At 38.8% G+C, this 18,596-nt stretch overlaps 1 protein-coding gene across 1 annotated transcript; it reads left to right on the plus strand.

Moving 5' to 3' along the window:
* Nucleotides 1-752: 752 nt before the first annotated feature.
* Nucleotides 753-17,781, plus strand: HPS3 (HPS3 biogenesis of lysosomal organelles complex 2 subunit 1). The gene is made up of 17 exons (XM_005141153.4): nt 753-1,091; nt 1,852-2,346; nt 3,588-3,774; nt 4,233-4,318; nt 5,500-5,692; nt 5,876-5,957; nt 6,706-6,860; nt 7,811-7,919; nt 8,129-8,310; nt 8,655-8,832; nt 9,487-9,717; nt 11,440-11,625; nt 12,790-12,978; nt 13,501-13,608; nt 13,987-14,193; nt 15,458-15,548; nt 16,684-17,781. The coding sequence occupies exons 1-17, from the start codon at nt 869-871 to the stop codon at nt 16,809-16,811; spliced, it is 3,030 nt and encodes a 1,009-aa protein (XP_005141210.2). The 5' UTR covers nt 753-868; the 3' UTR covers nt 16,812-17,781.
* Nucleotides 17,782-18,596: the final 815 nt, after the last annotated feature.

The following is an 18,596-nucleotide window of genomic DNA, read 5'->3' on the forward strand; positions in this document are numbered from 1 at the left end:
GCACTTAATACCACTGCTAAGGACATAAAACTTCATAATTGAAAAGTGTTTAAAACTTTCCAGCTGGAACCCTTCCAACTACCTCCTACATTTGATTCACATAAAAAAATAGATGTGTAGATCTCTTATCTGCTTTAAGAATGTTGTCACTTTTTTTTACATTCCTACATTGGTTATGTTCAAAATTTTAGTCCTAAATCCCGAAGAGAAGAAGAAACTAGTGTTGTGTTTTGGGGTTCTGGAGGTTTAGTTTTGTTTTCCCTTCCCTACCTCTTCAAGAAAACCAGGAGTGAGAAAAAGGGGTTACATATGCTAAAAATACCCCGAAGTGAATTGTTTTCAGAAGTTCCTGTAACCAGCATCTGTAGAGCACGTTGTGTATGCACAGTTTACAAGAGTTCTAAAAGAATGCACTGCTGTACCAAAAACACCTTTGGTACAGAAGGCGGAACGGCCCCAGAGGGCATCGGCCCGACGCGTGAGGCACAGCCTCCTCCGTGCCATACCACTCAGCACCGAGCTCTCCCAACCTCACCACACCCCTCACCAGGTCGCTTCCCGCGCCAGACACTGAGCTACTAGAGGATGCCCGACCGTGCTAATGTGAAGTTACGCCGGCGCTACACAGAAACATGTGTACAGCCCCCTCACAGGACGAGACGTGCGCTGACGGCGAATGCAGTCCCTGCGCTGCACACGTTCACTTCCCACTCGATTACCCGGTTTCGCCTCGGGCCGGGAGCCGGCTTAGCTCGCTGCGCGCGCCGCTCCGTCGCCATTCGGTGCGGAAGCGAAGGGTCCGCAGCCGCCTCTCGCCGGGAGTGCTCCCGTGCTCTGTCCGCGGCGGGAACGCAGATTTTCAGGGACTATGGTGCAGCTTTACAACTTGCACCCGTTCGGGTCGCAGCGAGTAGTGCCCTGCAAGCAAGAGCCGGCCCATTTCTGTTGCGGTCGCGACGTGCTGTTCGTGGCCAGCGCGGGGGCCAGTTGCAGGGTGGAGGTGTTCGCCCTGCGGGACCAGGGTCGCTGCGAGCCCCTAGGCTCCTTCGCCACCCTTGGTCCTGTCCTGCGCATGGCGCACAGCCAGACAGGTCAGTGTGCTTCGCTGCCGGGTCCGAAAGCGCTAGGCTGGGGAGGCTCAGACGTTTCCACAGCCTCCATAGCAGGGGAGCGGCCTGCGCTCTCCTCCGGGTTGGAAGTGCTTGGTCTGTGCCGGGCTGGGCTGGCTCGAGCCGGGACTGGGCGGGACGACGGCGGGCCGGAGGAGGTGGGTATGTAGGGGATTAAGGCCCAGCAAAAAGCTGGCTGTCGCGGGCCGGGCGGCACAGGACTGGCGCTTGCGGAAGCACTGACAGGACTGAGAGCTGTGCAACGGCCTGAGAGGCCTTGGGCTAGTGAGAAGTGCAAAGCCAGCACGTTGAGGGTTTTGCCGTCTTTTTATTTTTTATTTCAGAGCATGGGTTGGGCGGTCAGTGCAGTCGATCCCACAGCTCTTCATGAGTCTTAAGACTTACCCTGCTCTTTACAGAACATTTTCTTGAGAGTGGATATTCTGAGGGGGAAAACACCTTAACTACAATCACAGTTCAAAAGGTGGATTCACTTGGGAGTTAGTCTGGACCTAAACCTAGAAGTCCTTTTGTTTTTAATGATGCGTGAAGTGTGTTCCACCCAACAAAGAAACTTGTACTTCAGATTTCATTGGAGAAAAATTGGTGAAAATGGGGTTTGGAATTTCATGTAAGAGCTGACAATTTAAGATGTTTTTTTGCAATGTACTATAGCAGGTAAAGAGCTCAAAACCTGTACCTATTCCATAATAATATATCACTATCACTGCTTTCTTTTAAGGAGACTATCTTGTGACAATTGAAGAAAAAAACAAGGCAACTTTCCTGAGAGCATATGTGAACTGGAGATGCATGTCTGCAGGGAGTTCTCGTGTTTGTGTTCGGATGGTTGGTCACAAGATGGAAGAGTCATACAGTGAAACCTTGAAAGAACAGATGTCAATTGTGGAAATGCCACTTTCAGATCCTCCACTCTGCATTTCATGCTGTCCTCTAAATGGAGATCTTCTTGTGGGCTGCAAAAATAAACTAGTCATGTTCTGTTTGAAGTACCTGTTTATAAACCAGAATTTGACTGTGTTAGACTTTGAACGCTCCTTAATTTTACACATTGATAACTTCATTCCTGCTGAAATTGCATTTTGTGCCAGACATATAGCCATAACAACAGAGCTGGATGTTCTGATCCTGAAACTGGAACTAGTCCAGCAAAGTGCAGACAGGACAGAGCAATGTGCACATAGCTTTAGTACACTAGAAAAGCCTGTGGATGTAGGTAAGTACAAAAAAATATTTTTTATTTTTTATTATTTCCAATAATCTTATGTTTTGTGTTATTTTCAAAGTAGAGAATTGCCCTTCAGAAAATATTTCCAAATCATGTTAGTACTGCCAGCTGGATATTCTAGTACGTGGAGAGTTATACCACCTGCTGTTGAAGGTAACTCTTAAAATATGCCATCATTCTGCAGGCACTTTCAGGATAGTGCAGTCTCTACAGAGATAGAATTAGGACCCTGTTTTGGGGTGCTGCCATGGGCCAAAGCAGTAGTAGTTCAGTGTGCTATGTTCAGAAAAATTAGTGTTAGTATCACTGCCCAGATAACTGTGTCTCTTCCAAGGGGCAAGTGGGATGCCAAATGGAGGAAGCATGTAATGAACCTTGAAGTCAAGTGTTGGCTCACACAGTGGCAGTGCATGTGCGCTCTTGTAACTGTCATTAACAAGACTCAGAACCTGCATAAACAACGTGTCAGCAAATTCTCTTTTTTCAGTCTTTTGTGTTATTCAGGGCTTGCCTTAGAATCCAAGAAATCCCAGAAACAGACCCAAATAAGTTTAGTTCCTGTGTATTGCAAAAAATCAATCCATATGGAATGAGTTCCCACGTTTCCAAAAATATCAGCTAAATACCAACAAACCTTAGGAAAATCCTTCCTTTATAATTGAAGAAACTTAAAAAAGAACGTTATTTTTGAACTGGACACTGTACCAAAAACAAAAAAATGGAATGCATAAACTGGATTGTTCTTAATTGAGCGAAGATGAATCTTAACTGAGATAGTGGCGTCCTGCGCCTAGCTGGTTTTATTGCTAAAAACTAAGAAGAAAAGTTGAAATTACTCTGAGTGCTGTTAGGATTTGCTGTCCAGGACTTAAGTGAGTTTAATATAACACAACTTTCTATCATAGCTGACTTTTCCTTCTGAAAACCTCTTCAGCCAACATTGTTTGAGGGTACCCCTTTGCAGCACAGGTTGCCCTGGACTTGCCTTCTAATGAACAGTTTACCTGTTCTTTCAGAAATTTTCACTCTTGGGTATTGAGATTGTTGAGGCTTAAATAAAGGGTTGTTCTCATCTTCTAGCATAGGTGTTTCCAAAATCTCATGGTTTGATGAAGCCAGTGCTAGTTAGGAAGCTGTAATTGAAGTATTTAATTGATACTGTGTCATATAATTTTGTTATTGCTAAATAGAATGGCTTGAACAGTTAATACAGCATTTTCTTTATTAAGGTGTGAAAAATGAAGGCTCTTCAACACATACTTTGCAGCTAGAATTGGATGAGTTCATCATATGTCAGAAGCCAGCGGAACTGCTTGGGGAAGAAAGTAAGCTATGTGAGATACCCATCACACTGGAATACACAGAGTTACCTACGGAAGACACAAAGCTCTTCCAAGTGCGGTATCTGCTTTTCAGGTATTTCAAATGTATTTTGCCCTTTACAGGCTAATTCATTACACAAAACCAAAATGAGCTGTGGCTCACATCTTGTGGAAATTAAAATCCTGGCATATTGACATCTGGGGTTTTTATAAGGTTGGAGTGGTTTTTGTGTTGAGCAAATAATGTGATACCAAAGAAAGCCCATTTTTTTAATAGAGTGGAATATTTCAGTTGGAAGGGATCTGCAACAATAATCTAGTCTAACTGCCTAACCACTTCAGGCCTGACCCATTGTTAAAGCATATTATCCCTAGCTGTGCTGTGAGCTTCTTGGCATTGCCATGCTAATGACATTAGTAGTACAAGTGCCTGTTGTTGAGTATTAAAACATCAGCTATGCCTTTTAAACTAGTGCTGTTTACTTGTCCAGAGTAGCTCATAATAATTTCTCACAGAGGTCCCGTGGTGTTCTTTTGGATTTTTTTCTCTAGATGTTTTACACCTGACCAGTCGCCTTTTGGGTTTTGTGAAGAGACAAAGCTGCACTCTCTTCAGCTGCTTCCTGTATACCAGACAGGTATATGGATATGCATGGATGCATTATGGCCTGTGTCACAGGAGATCTGGGAATGGAAGGAGCGTCTTTGTATATTCTGTTTTGTAGACCGTTTCTGTATGATTTGTTTTTAAATTAAGTCTTTCTTCCCTTGACAATGATTTAAATTGAGCTTTTATTAACAAAAAATCTTTTAGTTTCTCCATGTTCTGCATAAACCTTGAACTAAAATACCAATTTGCCACACCAAAAGAGGGAGACTAAAACAGCTTTTATGAGTTTCTCTAGTTATAACACTTGAGTCATTTTACATCACAGAACAGTCACTTTTTAAATTGCCTAATAAAATTATCCTCAGTATTAGAAGATATTAGTCTGCCCCTCATTAGTCAACAGTGGAAATCAGAGTAGTAAACTTTAATAATCATTAAGATACAGTTTACCTTTTTCCAGACTTTAATTAAAGGGATGAATGCAGATTTTAGGAGTTCACTAATCACAGTAGCTCAAGCCACAACAGACCTGTGGAAAAATTTAATGCTGTATGGTATCAGTCATAACTGCTCACCCAGTTTGTGATTGTTTGCCTGTCTGATAAGTAGTGAAGTCTCATTTAAGTTGCATTTGACTCAAAAGAATGAGCTACTTGACATTACTCCAGCTAGTTTATGATCTCTTGTTATTTACTGACTTTGACAAGAGGGTCTGTAGAATGTGAACACAGCATTTACCTGCCAAAGTGGCTTTATAAATAAATTATGCCATTTCCAGTCTTTCTTTCCCTTAAGTGAGGACACGTATTTTGGTGAGCTGCAGCTCTGGGTGACCATTCATCCCAGCTCACAAGTAGTTGTCCGAGATCATGCTGATCATTCAATCCATGGATGTTTATTTGTAATGAATCTGACAGGCCTCGCAGATGTGGTGACCTCTCTAGAATGTCTTCACTTGGTGGTACAGTCACACTTTTGTTAGAAATGCCTCCAAATGAGATAACATGGCATACACATTTGCAGCCTGTGCACTGATCCAGCCTGCACACTGGTCTTCATATAATGCTTTTTCTCTTCACTAGCTACTAATGAAACAAGTCTACAGCCTGGGCAGGTTTGATAGTATCTTTTAGGTATCAAGCTTGCAAAGGAATTTCTAGGTTTTGATTTATGAGGTATATAAAATGCTTTTCTTATTGTTATATCTAGGAAGTTCTGTGACAGCCCATGAGGAAACTGAGATCAAGAAAGAACTACTGAGTCTCTTTTGCTTTTTCTCTTTGCCTCATGCTGGATATCTCTACTCTGTTGGGAAGTTGGTAGAACTGATTTCTACGTACCAATATTCAGAGAAGTCAGAGCAGGCAGTTCTCACTCCACAATTCCTGCATGTCATTACAAGGTACAAGGTTTATGATTTTGCTGGTAGTATTACTGTTTTTCTATTCTGCTGCCTTTTTTGCATGCTCATTCAAGGCCCATTTCTACAAAGGAAAAAGATCTGAGTCTCTATAGCCTTGGCTACTTGATTTGAGCAAGTCTTTTTTTTTCTCCTTCATCGTTGTGGTTTCATTTTTCCCTCTAGTGAGAACCTGCAGTGCTTCACAGTACGGTGCAGTGCAGCAGCAGCTCGTGATGAGGATCCATATATTGATACGACTGTGAAGGTGGGGGCAGTAGTATGGCACTTAGTTTTCTTATGTTTCCTTCTGAAATCCCATTAGTTTCTATTAGCTGAACCTTTAAAATACCATCAGAAATAAGTACCTCAGTCTGTGGCATATTATATTGTAGTGGTCTACAAATGTCTCAATGACACAATCCGTTATTGCTGTTTAAGATTCTATGCCATTAGTGCTGTGTTTTCAAAAACATCAAAAGCTATAGTCATGTATATTTTTAAACTAAATTCTATGCTTTGCTGTATAAATCTGAATGAAGTGTAAAGTTTTCCTGTATTGTAACTGATGATGTTTCTCAAGTATCCTTGAAAAAACAGTTTTTGTAAGAGGAGTGTAGACACCTGAACAGTCTCTGCTACCAGTTAGCAACTGAAATCAAGACTATTATAACCATATCAGGTAATTTTTTACAACTTGGCCAAATTCAAACTGATTTGTACTAAGTTTTCCATATAAGGCATCTCCCTCAGGGTCTATTATTTTGAGACACACAGCTAAAACTGCAGTTGCTTTGAAGAGTGAAATGATTTTTTATTTACCCATTGTTAAATGATTTATTACATAGTTTTGTGATTATTTTTATTCATAAGTGAAGCACTTAAGGATAGTATAGCCAGCAAATGTTTTTAGCGTCATTGGAAAAGGGTTACCTCTTCATATTTTTTTTACTTTTCATTTAAAGACTCAAAGTACATACTAACTGAAATTACAAAACAATCACTTCCCTTTATAGGCTTGTCCGCCTGTCACACTGGATGTCTGCACATTAAGAATGCAGCTTTTTATAGGACCAAGAGCTATCTGTCATTTCAAAAACCATATAATTCTTTTGACTAAGGCGGACACAGAAGATATTACTGAAAGAAGAAAGCCTACAAGAAAGATGCTGTAAGGATTTGTGTCTTTGGGGGAGATGGTTGTTTTGTAGCTCTGTGTCTAGTGCTCAGTTTGTGGGTGCTGGAGTTGAAGAGAGGTTCCTTTCGAAAAAGTGGAGATAATTTCTAGTTAGTGCATGAGAACAGAAACCAAGCATTTATTTTTTTCCATTCTACTATATTAACTGACTTAGAAGAAATAAGGGTAGTGTCACAGATGCTTGAAATTAATAAAGTAACTCACTCAAGTTTGTAAAAATTTAAGTTTTATAAGGAATGTTAAAATAACATTCCTAAAAATTTATCTGCTACTGAGAAGAAGAAATATTTATTTTGAGGAAACAAGAATTCGTAGGAGTGCTTGAAACTACAGGATCACAAAATGTGTTGTAACACAAAATGAAAATATCTTACATTTGGCTAAGGGTTATTTCCAAGAAAAGTTATGAATACCACTATAGTGATCCATGACAAAAGAAGGATCAGATTTTGGCGTAAGATATTCTTAAAGCATGCATGTAGCTAGAGTCATCTCTGTGAGAACTGCTATTCCTGTTCTTTTTTGAGGGCCTCTCATAAAACAGCTGAACGACCATACTAAAACAACTGTTCAGAATTCACATTTATTAAAGTCAGTTAATTAACAAAATTGGGACAGCTATACTTGATTGAAGAGTTACTTGAGCCAGTATTTCTTAAAGCCTAGAACAGACATTATTCAGGAGATGATGAGGATAAGCCAGCAAGGAGAATGGTGATTCAAAATACTGTTATTTTCTGTGTATAAAATACAGTTTCTTCTGCCATTTGTGTTGTTCCAAAGATTATAGTTGGTGTCTGAGAAAGGAAGGCATTACAGACTTAGCCAGTATTTTTGCGTCTAAGTTACGAAGTTTGTGATGTTTTTTGGCCGCATAGTTTTTATTTGGAGACTGAAATCTCAACTTTTCTCCTTCTCTCTAGTTCCAGAAAGGCTGACAGCATCAAATCACGAACAAATTCTGAGTCAGAGCCTGGTTGGAATTTGTATATTATAAACACTGTTTCAACCATTCAGCTTTACAGAGAAATGGTATTGCCCATCTTCTGCTTTTGTTGTTTGGTGACTAAAATTAAGTACTGCTAATTAACCTCTGGTGCATGCCATTACCAAGTACAAAATAATGTATTTCTCATGAACAGCCCCTATCCTATTTCATATGGCTGCTGCCCTTGTTAATGCTGTTCCTGTGTATTCTTACTTTTTGCTAGCAGCCTAAGTATATCCTCTGTCTGTTTTAGGTAGATTATAGTAAAACTTACGAAAATGTAAAAACTGAGAGTTGCATCCATCTGCTAAGTGAGGCTCACTTACTGGTCAGAGCAGCTGTAATGGACCCTCATTTCTTTAAATCAGATGAGAAAGAAGAAATTCTAAGAGCATTCAGAGAAAGCTGTGCCTTCTTAGGAGACTGCTACAGCAGGTATGTTCTAGATGACAAAGTGATATAGGTGAGCTTTTGTTTCCAGTAACGTAACCTTAAAACTAAAATCAATAATTCTTTATCGTTTTACACTAGTATTGCATACATAAATCTTTATGTTCTATGAGAACAACTTCATCTAGTAATCTGTTCAGTATCTTGTTGTCTTTATTGTCATTGAACACAATATATTACATTGAGCTGTGTATATGAGCCATGTATTTGCAGATACCAGTGGGTCTGCAGCCTTGTTTGATATATTAATTCAGTTCTAACAGTGATGGCAAAAGTATTTCCTTTAGTTGTTTTGGTTTGGTTTTTTTTTCCTTCTCTATTGCCTTTAGGTTTGACACAAAGGATTACCACCTTGCTTTGCCATACTACCGAATGTCAGGTTTATCCATGACTGAAGTTTTAAAGAGACTAGTTTCAGAAGGTGATGAAATACAGATGTATGAGAGAGGATTTATATTTTACTTAACTCACTCTCTTAATGAAGACTTAAATGAAGAATTAAGTGAGGTAGGGACAAGCTGAGTTTTTTCTTAATCTGTTGATTTAGTTCTGATTTTAAGAACTGTATATAAAATTTTAATTAAATTCCCTTTGAAACTGCTGAGCTGCTTATTTAATTTTACCATTTTTTTTCCACATATTTTTTATTCTCCAATTTTTATTGTCAAAACAGAAAGCAGCACCTATGCTGCTTTGGGTTGTTTTCAAGCAACATGAGTTTGGCTATCATGATGCATGTTGCTAATGATCTGGTTCCCACTTGCCCACAGAGATACTTCAGTTTAGGAAAGCTTTGCCTCAAATTTCTCTCATCTCGCTAACCCTAAGCCTAACCCAAACCCTTTCTGTAAATGTTGCCAAATCATACAATTTGGTTAAACCAACTCACTGTGGTGGTGGATGTTCTCCTACCACCCCAGAATATGCGTTGAATCACTGCTGGTTAGAGATCCTATACTTTTACTGGTGGGGAGGAAAGAAGAAGGAAAGGCACTATGACTTTATATATAAACTGTACCTGTCTGCTAAACAAAACTAAAAAATCCAACAGTATTCCCCCTCTCCAAAGCAACAACAAACAAAACTGCAATACTTTCATATGCCATAGCAGAATGTATATCTGGAAAGGTCTAAACTGTCAAATGGGTTTTGTTTCTGCAGGAATCAGCAAATAAAGTTCTCCAAATATTCTGTCTTGCTGACCCTGTGCAGCTGCCTCATATCCTCTGCAGCCCCTGCATGAGAAACGTATGTCCAGTGACAGCTGTAAAGTACCTTCAGAAAGTAGAAAAGATTATGCCATCAGTAGTCCTGACACTTACTAAAGCCTTCATGGCTCTGAAAATGGGAGACCTGACGATGTATGAACATGAGATGGACTCCTGTAAGGAGGTAAAGTATGCTGAAAGCATGAGCTATTCACATTTTGCAAAGCCCAAATCAGTAGATTTAGCTTTAAGTTGTATCTTACAGTAAAGAAACTTCCAGTTACTCTTTCTCCCGATAAGCTGTATAGGCTCCACTGAATATTTGCAATTAACTACAGTAGGGCTGGCATATGCTGGGACTGCACTGTGCACCCTGCAGGTAGGGTAGTCTTGGCAAAGCCTTACCAAGTAAGTGAAAGTTTTGAAGCTGTTAATTCTTGCTAAATTAAATGCTGTTTTCTGGGGTGTAGCACAAGCTCTGCAGAGCCAGTGCTCTTCAGCACTATGGCAGGGTTGTATAGTAGCATTTTTACACCCCTGCACCTATAATTAGTATGTAATATGCCCATGAAAAAAATGTATGCAAACAGCCCTTATAAAATGGTGCACACAAATTAAAGTTTCTGTATATAGTTCCCCATGTTATGTGGAATCATAGCACTTAACCCTTCTTAAGATCAGATCAGAACCTACTTCACTGCTATCAAAGAATTCCACATCACTGGGGAAAAATGTTAGTGAAGCAATCTCTGTCACAGATGTTCACGTGTGGTTTTAGACTGGGACCAGTCTGTAAATTACTTCTTGTTAAGGTTGGTCAGGACTGTTGAATATTAAAAGGTGACAGAGCCTGAATACAGACTCCTGAGAGTGAGATACTGGAGGTCTAAACACTCTTAAAATAAACTGATAGCTGTTCCAAAGTTAGATATCATGCTTCGGTAGAAGTCCTGGAGGGCTTTCAAAGTTAGCAGTTTTTGAATTGCAGAGGGGGAACTCTGGAGTGCTGTTTCACGAGTGATACTCAGCACCACCTGCTTTTGCAGCATGATCCAGTGAAACTTTCATGTTGTGAACAAACCTACACATTCCACTGCATGAATGTGATTTAGAGAATAAGGTGGTTGGCATTTTGGTGTTGGGTTTTTGTAGGGCTTTTTTCCCTTCTTTTTAAGCTGACCTATCAAAAAATGTTCTGTTGCACCTCACCTTTAAAAAGCATTTTGTTACAAAGTAGAAAAAAACAATTTCAGAAAGATGAAGGAAAGATAGTTTGCATAGCAGGATGAAATTGATTTTTCCTCCTAGGTCTGCCTTATATTTCTTGTATAGTTCATTTAATCTACTTAGGCATCATTTGCCTACTGCCTTTCTAAGTGGAAATAGTAATAAGTCAAAATTTCTAAGTGGAAATAGTATCTTGTCATGCTTACCTTCAAAAGCACCCAGATACCCAGAAAAAAAACTTACTGTTGCATGTTTTGATCATTATCTCAGGGGTATTTTCAAAATAAAATTCGATAGCAAGAGCAGTCTACTGAAATGTAGCAAAGTAGTCTGTTGATATTTCAGCCAGTGATTTTCCACAACCCCGTGTGTATTGAATGTCTTGGATTTCATAGTGAGATCTGTCTTATGTGCACAGTAACTCCGCATTTCAACAGCACGTTGCTTTCAGTGTTCAGGTAGCTGGCCTCTTGCTCAGAGTCACTGCTCTGGCATGTGGTTTGGAGCTCAGTCTCTGGAGAGCTATTCTATAAATTGTAGAAAGGATTTATTTCCTTCCCTTGACTTTCCTTCATTTCAATCTGTCTAAACTTCACTGCTTGAGGAAATACTGAGTTTGCTGGGTTGAAGTCATGTGGACTGAATTCTTTACATGATTTCTATCTGACTGTGTTTGTAGACAGTCCTGGGTTGCGGCTTCATCGGGCAACCAAAGCTCTTGAGACAGTGGAAGGAAGGAATTGTTATGCCAACTGAATTTGCTGTTCACCTGAAGGAGACACAACCTGGTTTGCTGGTGGCTGCCACTGTGGCTTTACATGAGAACAGTAAAATTGAACTAGAGGAAGCAGATACCTTTTTCAAGGTTGGCCTGTGATCATTTTTTACTTCTATTTTTCTCATAATGGTGATATGGGTAAGCAAAGCAGCCATGGCTGCCCCTTTACTCACCTTTCAGCATTTCTTCAAAAAGAGGGACATGAGGACTGGGAGATGAGCTCATGATAGATGCCTGCAGAGTCAGAAACAGGACCTTCTGGAAAGAAATACTGGATAAATCAAGAAAAAAATGATTGAAGTTTTTTGTTTTGACCTTGTCATTTGAATGCAGAATACCCTGATGTCAGAATACCCTGATGCCATTGAAAGACTTCTTAGTAATTTGTCTTCCTAAGGCTAGTAACATTTAACAAAATTTAGATAAATCATTCCATAAGCTCCTTCTGAAGAAATCATTATGATTGAAACATAATTCTAAAGACTCAGACTTCAGTTTGAAGGCATAGAATGTTCTGGTGTTCTGTATGAATTTCTGAAACAAGAGTGGAATCTCTGCAGTTTATAAGAAGAAGGATAAATAGAATTGTTTTCTGGTATCACTGAAGTTTTCTTTATTTAGACTGGGACTAAACCTTTTTTATTTACAATGAATAACATTGTTTGGGTTAAAATAATGTACTCTTCAGCGTAGGTATTCTGCAGTTCTGTATGTGTTACTGTGAAATAACCAGTATCAAAAATACCAAGTCATGAAGGTCAAATTGGAACAAGTGTTATTATTTAAAGCCAGTTTGAAACCAAGTAATGATCCTTTTCATTGTCATGCCAGACCTTAAAGAATCTCCCTTGTGGATCCTACCATTACAACCAGCTGAGCTACACAGAATCTCTTATCATGGCCTTTAGAATCTTCTTTTGAGGGCACCTGCTTGGCTGTTGGCATATAGAAAATGCTCCAAATTAGCAGTCTGTAAATAGTTGCTGACAGTATGCTGGCATTTCTGACAGTGGAGTAAATCTTGGAAAATGAAACAAATCTATCATTTAGAATTGATTAGCTTAAAAGCATTCCACGAACTTTTTACTTTGCCTAGCACTGGATTATGCAGAATGATAAGACAAAAAAGGAACCAAAGTTCTGCTTCTAGTAAGAGTGAAAAACTGTCGCTCCTGCCTCTTCTAACTTCTGCTACTAAATAATTACCATACTCTGTGTTAACTTGCTGTCTTCTAATGGTTTTATTCTTAGATGTTGTGTGGTAACAAGGAAAGCACTATTCCTCAGCTCTTGGTAGATTTCTGGGAAGCTCTTCTTGTAGTGTGCTCTCAGGAAGAAATACTTCAGGAGCTTTTACTGAGGCTTACTTCTCAGTATGTGTTGAGAATATTGAAGAAGCAATTTCCTGAGACTAAGCCACTGAAAACAACAGAGGATCTGGTAAGTACGCCACTCAGAGGAGGTTTTACTACCACACTGTACCTCCAAATATTGTCCAAATGTTATCCTTAGTATTTTAGATCTGGACAGTTTATCTCTTAGATGCTTAGAAGCAAGAATGAAAGCAAGTAAGTTAGTGTGCAGTTACCAGATAGGTATTGCAGGCTCTGGGGACTCTGCTCTTTGGGTATATTTCAAATATACTTCCAACTGGAACCTCTGCTCTGGATAGAAGTAAGGGTTAAAATGAAATGGTGGCCGCTTGTCAGGTTGAGTGTTTGTAGTTTTGCAAAGCTGACTAAATGAAAAAAGTGTGTGAAAGATTAATTTTAAAATATTCTGAATGGGAAATCTGAAATACAGAATTAAATAGAAGATTCCAGTTTATTTGTTACTAAATTGTATGAACCAGAAGAAAGAGTAGACATTATTCTGAATTTTCTTCACTTGTGGTGCATTTCAGATGGAACTGTCACTAACAGAAATACTTCTTCTATTGCAACTTGACTTTTTCTTGTGTAGATAAACTCCTGTAATCATTTTGGGTTGATTTTCCCATGGGTAACTTTCATAATGTCAATGGGATCTCCATCTGCTAAAGATTACAGTGAATATACCTCAAAATTACAGGTATGAAACCTTTAAATCTTAACTGTTTACAGTTTAGATCCATTCTGCAAATATTCATGTATGTATAAACAACTTTTTTGAGCAGTTTCTGCTTCTCCTCCCCCTACCTCTCTTTCCCCCCCCCAGGTTATCCAAGTTGAACTAAAAGGCCCATTAAAATGATAGCAGAAAAAAAATACTGAAGAGATATGTTGACAATAATTATATTTGCAGTCCACTTTGAACTGGCTGTATTGGTTTTCAGTAGCATTTATTAAAGGAAATAGTATTTCAGAATTACTCTAATAAGTAAAGGCTTCTGTTCTAAGGTTAGAGTTAGCATTTTTTTTTGCAAAGTTTGTCTTAAATCCAAACAATACGTTTTCTTCTTGTCTGCAGTCTCTTCTATGTAGTCAGTCAATCAACATAGCTTCAGTTCTGCCTATCTTGGAGCCTCTGACAGAGGATGGCAATGTTGGCCTCACGATCCATGTTCTCTGCAATACTCACCTAGGCAAATATGAGGAAGCCATTGACCAGCTTCTTGAAAGGTGTCCTGATGCAGCTGTTTTATATGCTCAGCATGAGCTGAAAGATGACAATCGGGTGAGCTACTTTTGTTAAAGTTGCTCAGTATTTTTTGGTTTTTTTCTTTTTCTTGTATATGGATGGACTCTGGATGGATCAAATAGACCAGCTTCAAACAAACTAAATTGCTAAGCTTGTTTTCAAGTTCTTGCTTGGCATTTAAATTCCGTATCTCAGTTCCCACTGATTTTAATAGTATTATTTTTTCCCAGTTTCTTCTGTGACTAGTAGATTTAAAGCGTAGTCTTTTCATATGGCAGAGTGCCTTAAAAAGGGAGAGTAGTATGATCTTTGTCCATTGTAAATGAAGAACTAGCTAGTTTCTCACTAATTGGTGTTCTAAATTGTTTGACAGTGTTGCATAATGTGAAAATTTGGTGATAACTGATAAAAGAACATAGTCCTTCAAATAAAAACACTTAAATACGCTCTTCCTGTGTTCTAGTGACATCTTCTGATACTATAATCTCAGAATGGTACTGGTGCACTAGTGGATTGTTCTTTATGGCCCATTTTCCGCTTGGGCCTCTACTTATTTTGTACCTAATTTTATTCCAGTGTTCCACAAGCGCAGAAGTTCACTCCACTGCCCATCACAGCTACTCAATTAAGTGTACACACACAGTTTTGTTGGCCAGAGTTACCAAAGGTGATCATCTGCCAGATGGCCATACTAGAATAAAACCCCCCTTCCAAACCAGATCTGTGCTTTTTAGTCAGATCTGAAAATAGCTTTTTTTATTATTTCCACGTTAGTTAGAGTTGAATGTGATGCTGCAGTACAGACTCTGAATTCAGGTAGAAGAAAACAGTTAATCACATTTAAAAAAGGAAAGAAATTCTTTTCCCTCTCCAGTCTTATCAACAAAATTCATAATTCACTACTACAGCTGTTGAAAGCTGACAGATTAGGTTAGGAAACAGAGCAGTGTTTATAGTAATGCTGTTCACCACTTTGCATGGAGTTACTTGGATGGAAAATCCTTGATTTTCTGACTGCATTAGTCTTGCTAATTACGTGGTATTTTTAGTTTATAACCTTTTATATGCAGAGACACTAAGGGGCGCTGTGTAAAAGTTTTTGAGTAGAAAAAGTTGGGACTGAAAACTGAATCACCTGCAAAACCACTGCATGTCAAAGAAGTGTGTAAACTAATAAGTTCATCATAATCTACCTGTATTTGTACACAGCTTAGCTCAGTGTATATTTAGCATGTCTTTCATACTCTTAATTGTAGTTTTTGTTAATGTACACTTTTGCTGTGGGTTTTGTCTGGATTAGGCTGTATGGTGGAACAAGCTGCTTCCTGAACTTTGCAAGAGAGCTAGACTTACTGGAAATGACTGCCCTGTTTTTATTTCATCACTGAAAGGTAAATCAGTGAACTGCAACTCAACTCCAGAAGCCTTTGTATGTCATCTGACATTCTAAATACTCTTCAGGCTAAGGACTACTGATGTGATAATTTGGAAGGAAAAGGGGACCTTTTTCTATAGTTAAAGCTAATACAGCTCAGCAGGCTTTCTAGTTCTTATCACAGCATTCTGCAAAGTACAGTGTGTTGCCTCATATAAAAATCATAGCATTAATTTTGTTTTAAAACCAGTTAAATTGTTGGAATCATACTGTTTCTATATAGGTCAATAACAGACACTATTAAAAACTTATTAAATAGAGCTAATGGATAGTAATTGGTTGGTTGGGGTTTTGTCCTAGGCTAAGTGACTATATGATTCTATGCAATGACAGCTAACAGGCCGCTATTGATAACCCAGTCAGCACTCAAGTGTGTATTGATGATCAGGTCACAGAGTGAAAAAATCCACAATATGTTACTACTTGAAGGGAAGAAACAAACCCTGGTAGTTGATACAGTCCTATTGCTACATGTTAACAGGACATTATTAATACCATGTATAGCTGAGGGGCCAGTGTGTTTGTTTTGACAGAATACAGAGATTGAATAAAGCACATATTCTTTAAAAATCAATGTAATGCCAGAGAGCAGAAAAATAGCAGCACATGTCACCATGCCCTGTCATAAAACTCTAGTTTCTAGTGGTAGCATTGTTTTCATGTGATTGCTGTGCTGTAATCAGTTAAGAAGATTATGTTAAAACAGCTTGGTCTGGTCTGAGAGGCTGCTCGCAGAACATGCCGTTTTACAGATAGTGCTGTGTTAGGGTACTAGTACAGATTCCCAGGGCTTCCATTGCATTTGATACAAAACATGTGAAGTACTAGATCAGACTGCTGTAAGCATTAGTGCCCCATTTAGACCTGCTGAGTCAAGATATAGTTTTAACCTAAGACATCATTTCAGTTTATTTTTGAGATTTCATGTAGTTGTATTTGCTCCCAAATTGGTGTGTCTTAACTGTCATTCTAGTTGCAATATTTAGATAATTTGATGACTTCAGTTAGTAATGATGTTGTTAATATTTTTTCATTTCTTTGTACTAAACCGGAAATACCTAAACAAGAATTTTTTCCTCTCCTCTGAGCAGAAACTTTATCAGTTGTTGCAATGGAACTGGACCTAAGAGATTTCCTCAGTTTTCTACCAGAGGATGGAACTGCAGCATTTTTTCTGCCATATCTTCTTCACTGCAGCCAGAGGAAGGTGCTGACCTAAAACAACGGAAGCCTACTATGCACTCAAATACAAAGAATGTGCCAGAATAAAAAAGTAAATGAAACAAACAGAACTACATATAAGGTACTGTAGGGCTCCCTTCACATAAATCACCTTTCAGTATTTCTCAGTTGAAACCTTATGAGAACTATTGAGTGACAGCTATAGTCTGAGGCAAAGCAACTGTTTTGAAGCTAATACTAGTACAGCCCGACAAAGGTCAACAAACCAGAATTACTGCCAGATAGAACTGAATGGTAGTTGGTGGACTGGTAAAAACGTAACTTTTCAGCTGTTAGGCAGGATCACATGTCCTCTCAAGCAGAGTGAACTTACAGCCAAAGCAGCTAAAAAATACAGACTGTACAGTACAATTGGACATTCGATGTTCACTGAAAGTAAAGCAGAGAGTCAGACTTAATTCTGTATTACTTAGTTGGATCACTGACTAGGGAGGAAGAGTTTAAATTCAGGCAGAGGTCTAACTGTGTGGGTAAAAAGCAAGTGCCTTACTCTTCCAAGTGGAATTTGGCCCAGCTTCATTTTGCAGCATAGACATTCCCTTGAATTCCAGTTGGTAAACCCGGTCAGCTGTTCTGGTGTCTTAATTACATACCCATGCAAGTGTTGCACTGAAAATGTTTTCATTTAGCAGTTCACAAAAAAAAGTCATAATGACAAAGAACATCAAATTGAAACTGAAGTGTTTCCAAGGGCATGGAAGATACAGACTACTGCATGTTTGCTCTTTATTTTCCTTCTTCTGTTGTACTCAGTCAGTAGGAAAGTATTTGAAGTATCTCTAGGCCAGAGATGCAGCTGAAAACTCTTACTACTTATGGTTTTTTTGTTAAACCTCTCAGGTACTTGTGCACGTACATACTGATGTTTGTCTGTCTTTTGGGCAGAAACTGTCCTTCTGTTCCTTCGGCTGTAATTCAGTCATAATAAACTGTTACTATGTTTATGACCTTCTTGCTAATGCAGTTTGTTTTTTTGAGAATCTACCACAAATAGGATGACTCCATGATACCATAACCACCTAAAGGCTTAATTAGCTGGCATTGCTCTATGAAATCCATTTTTACAAAAGCTGTACTATTACTTAATGTAGACGACGGTCAGAAGATATCATCTACAATGCAAATAAAAAAAAAAGGTAAAAAGAATAGTATAGTTTCTTTGTAGCATTACTGATACAGCCAAAGTCAGTAATCTGATTTACTAGTAAGGATCATGCTGGTTTCAGTAGAATCTTTCTACCTTAAAAAATTATAAAGCAATTTAGGCTTGTTACAGAAAAGCAATTTCATTTGAACTGGGAGCTGTAAAGCCTAATATTTTGCTTGCCTGCCTGTCCCATAAATCCTTCCCTCTTGTTTGGCACAGGTCTAGGTGGAGTTGGGCTATTAAAACACACAACGGATGGCACAACAATGCCTGCTCTTACTGCTTTCATTTTTGACCAATATCAATCATGCACTAAAATACTGCTGCTTCCATCTGTCAAGAAATGCTTAATTTGCCTACACCTGCCCTACATAACTAATAGGAAAATGAGTCCACTGCAGGAGCTGTTTCAGATGCAGCAAAACAAAGCTCTTAGGTACAGTAGTCACCAAATTTTGCCCTTCACTGTCTGAATTTCATCAGGCTTATTTCAGCATAACTTTGCCTGTCTTGTAATTATTTTCATAACAGAAAAACAAAAACATCTTGTGCAACCATGATCCCTCAGCCAGTGCATCTTTTAAATTTACTATCTTGAGAGATGTTACTGGATAA

Source organism: Melopsittacus undulatus, chromosome 6 (genome assembly GCF_012275295.1).
Source record: "Melopsittacus undulatus isolate bMelUnd1 chromosome 6, bMelUnd1.mat.Z, whole genome shotgun sequence".
NCBI lineage: Eukaryota > Metazoa > Chordata > Aves > Psittaciformes > Psittaculidae > Melopsittacus > Melopsittacus undulatus.

Excerpts from the sequence above, each read along its gene's own strand:
- HPS3 (XM_005141153.4), top strand. The coding sequence starts at position 869 with ATGGTGCAGCTTTACAACTTGCACCCGTTCGGGTCGCAGCGAGTAGTG. Across the intron at positions 5,958-6,705 it reads ATATTGATACGACTGTGAAG|GCTTGTCCGCCTGTCACACT; the intron begins GTGGGGGCAGTA and ends TTCCCTTTATAG. Across the intron at positions 14,194-15,457 it reads AGCTGAAAGATGACAATCGG|GCTGTATGGTGGAACAAGCT; the intron begins GTGAGCTACTTT and ends TGTCTGGATTAG.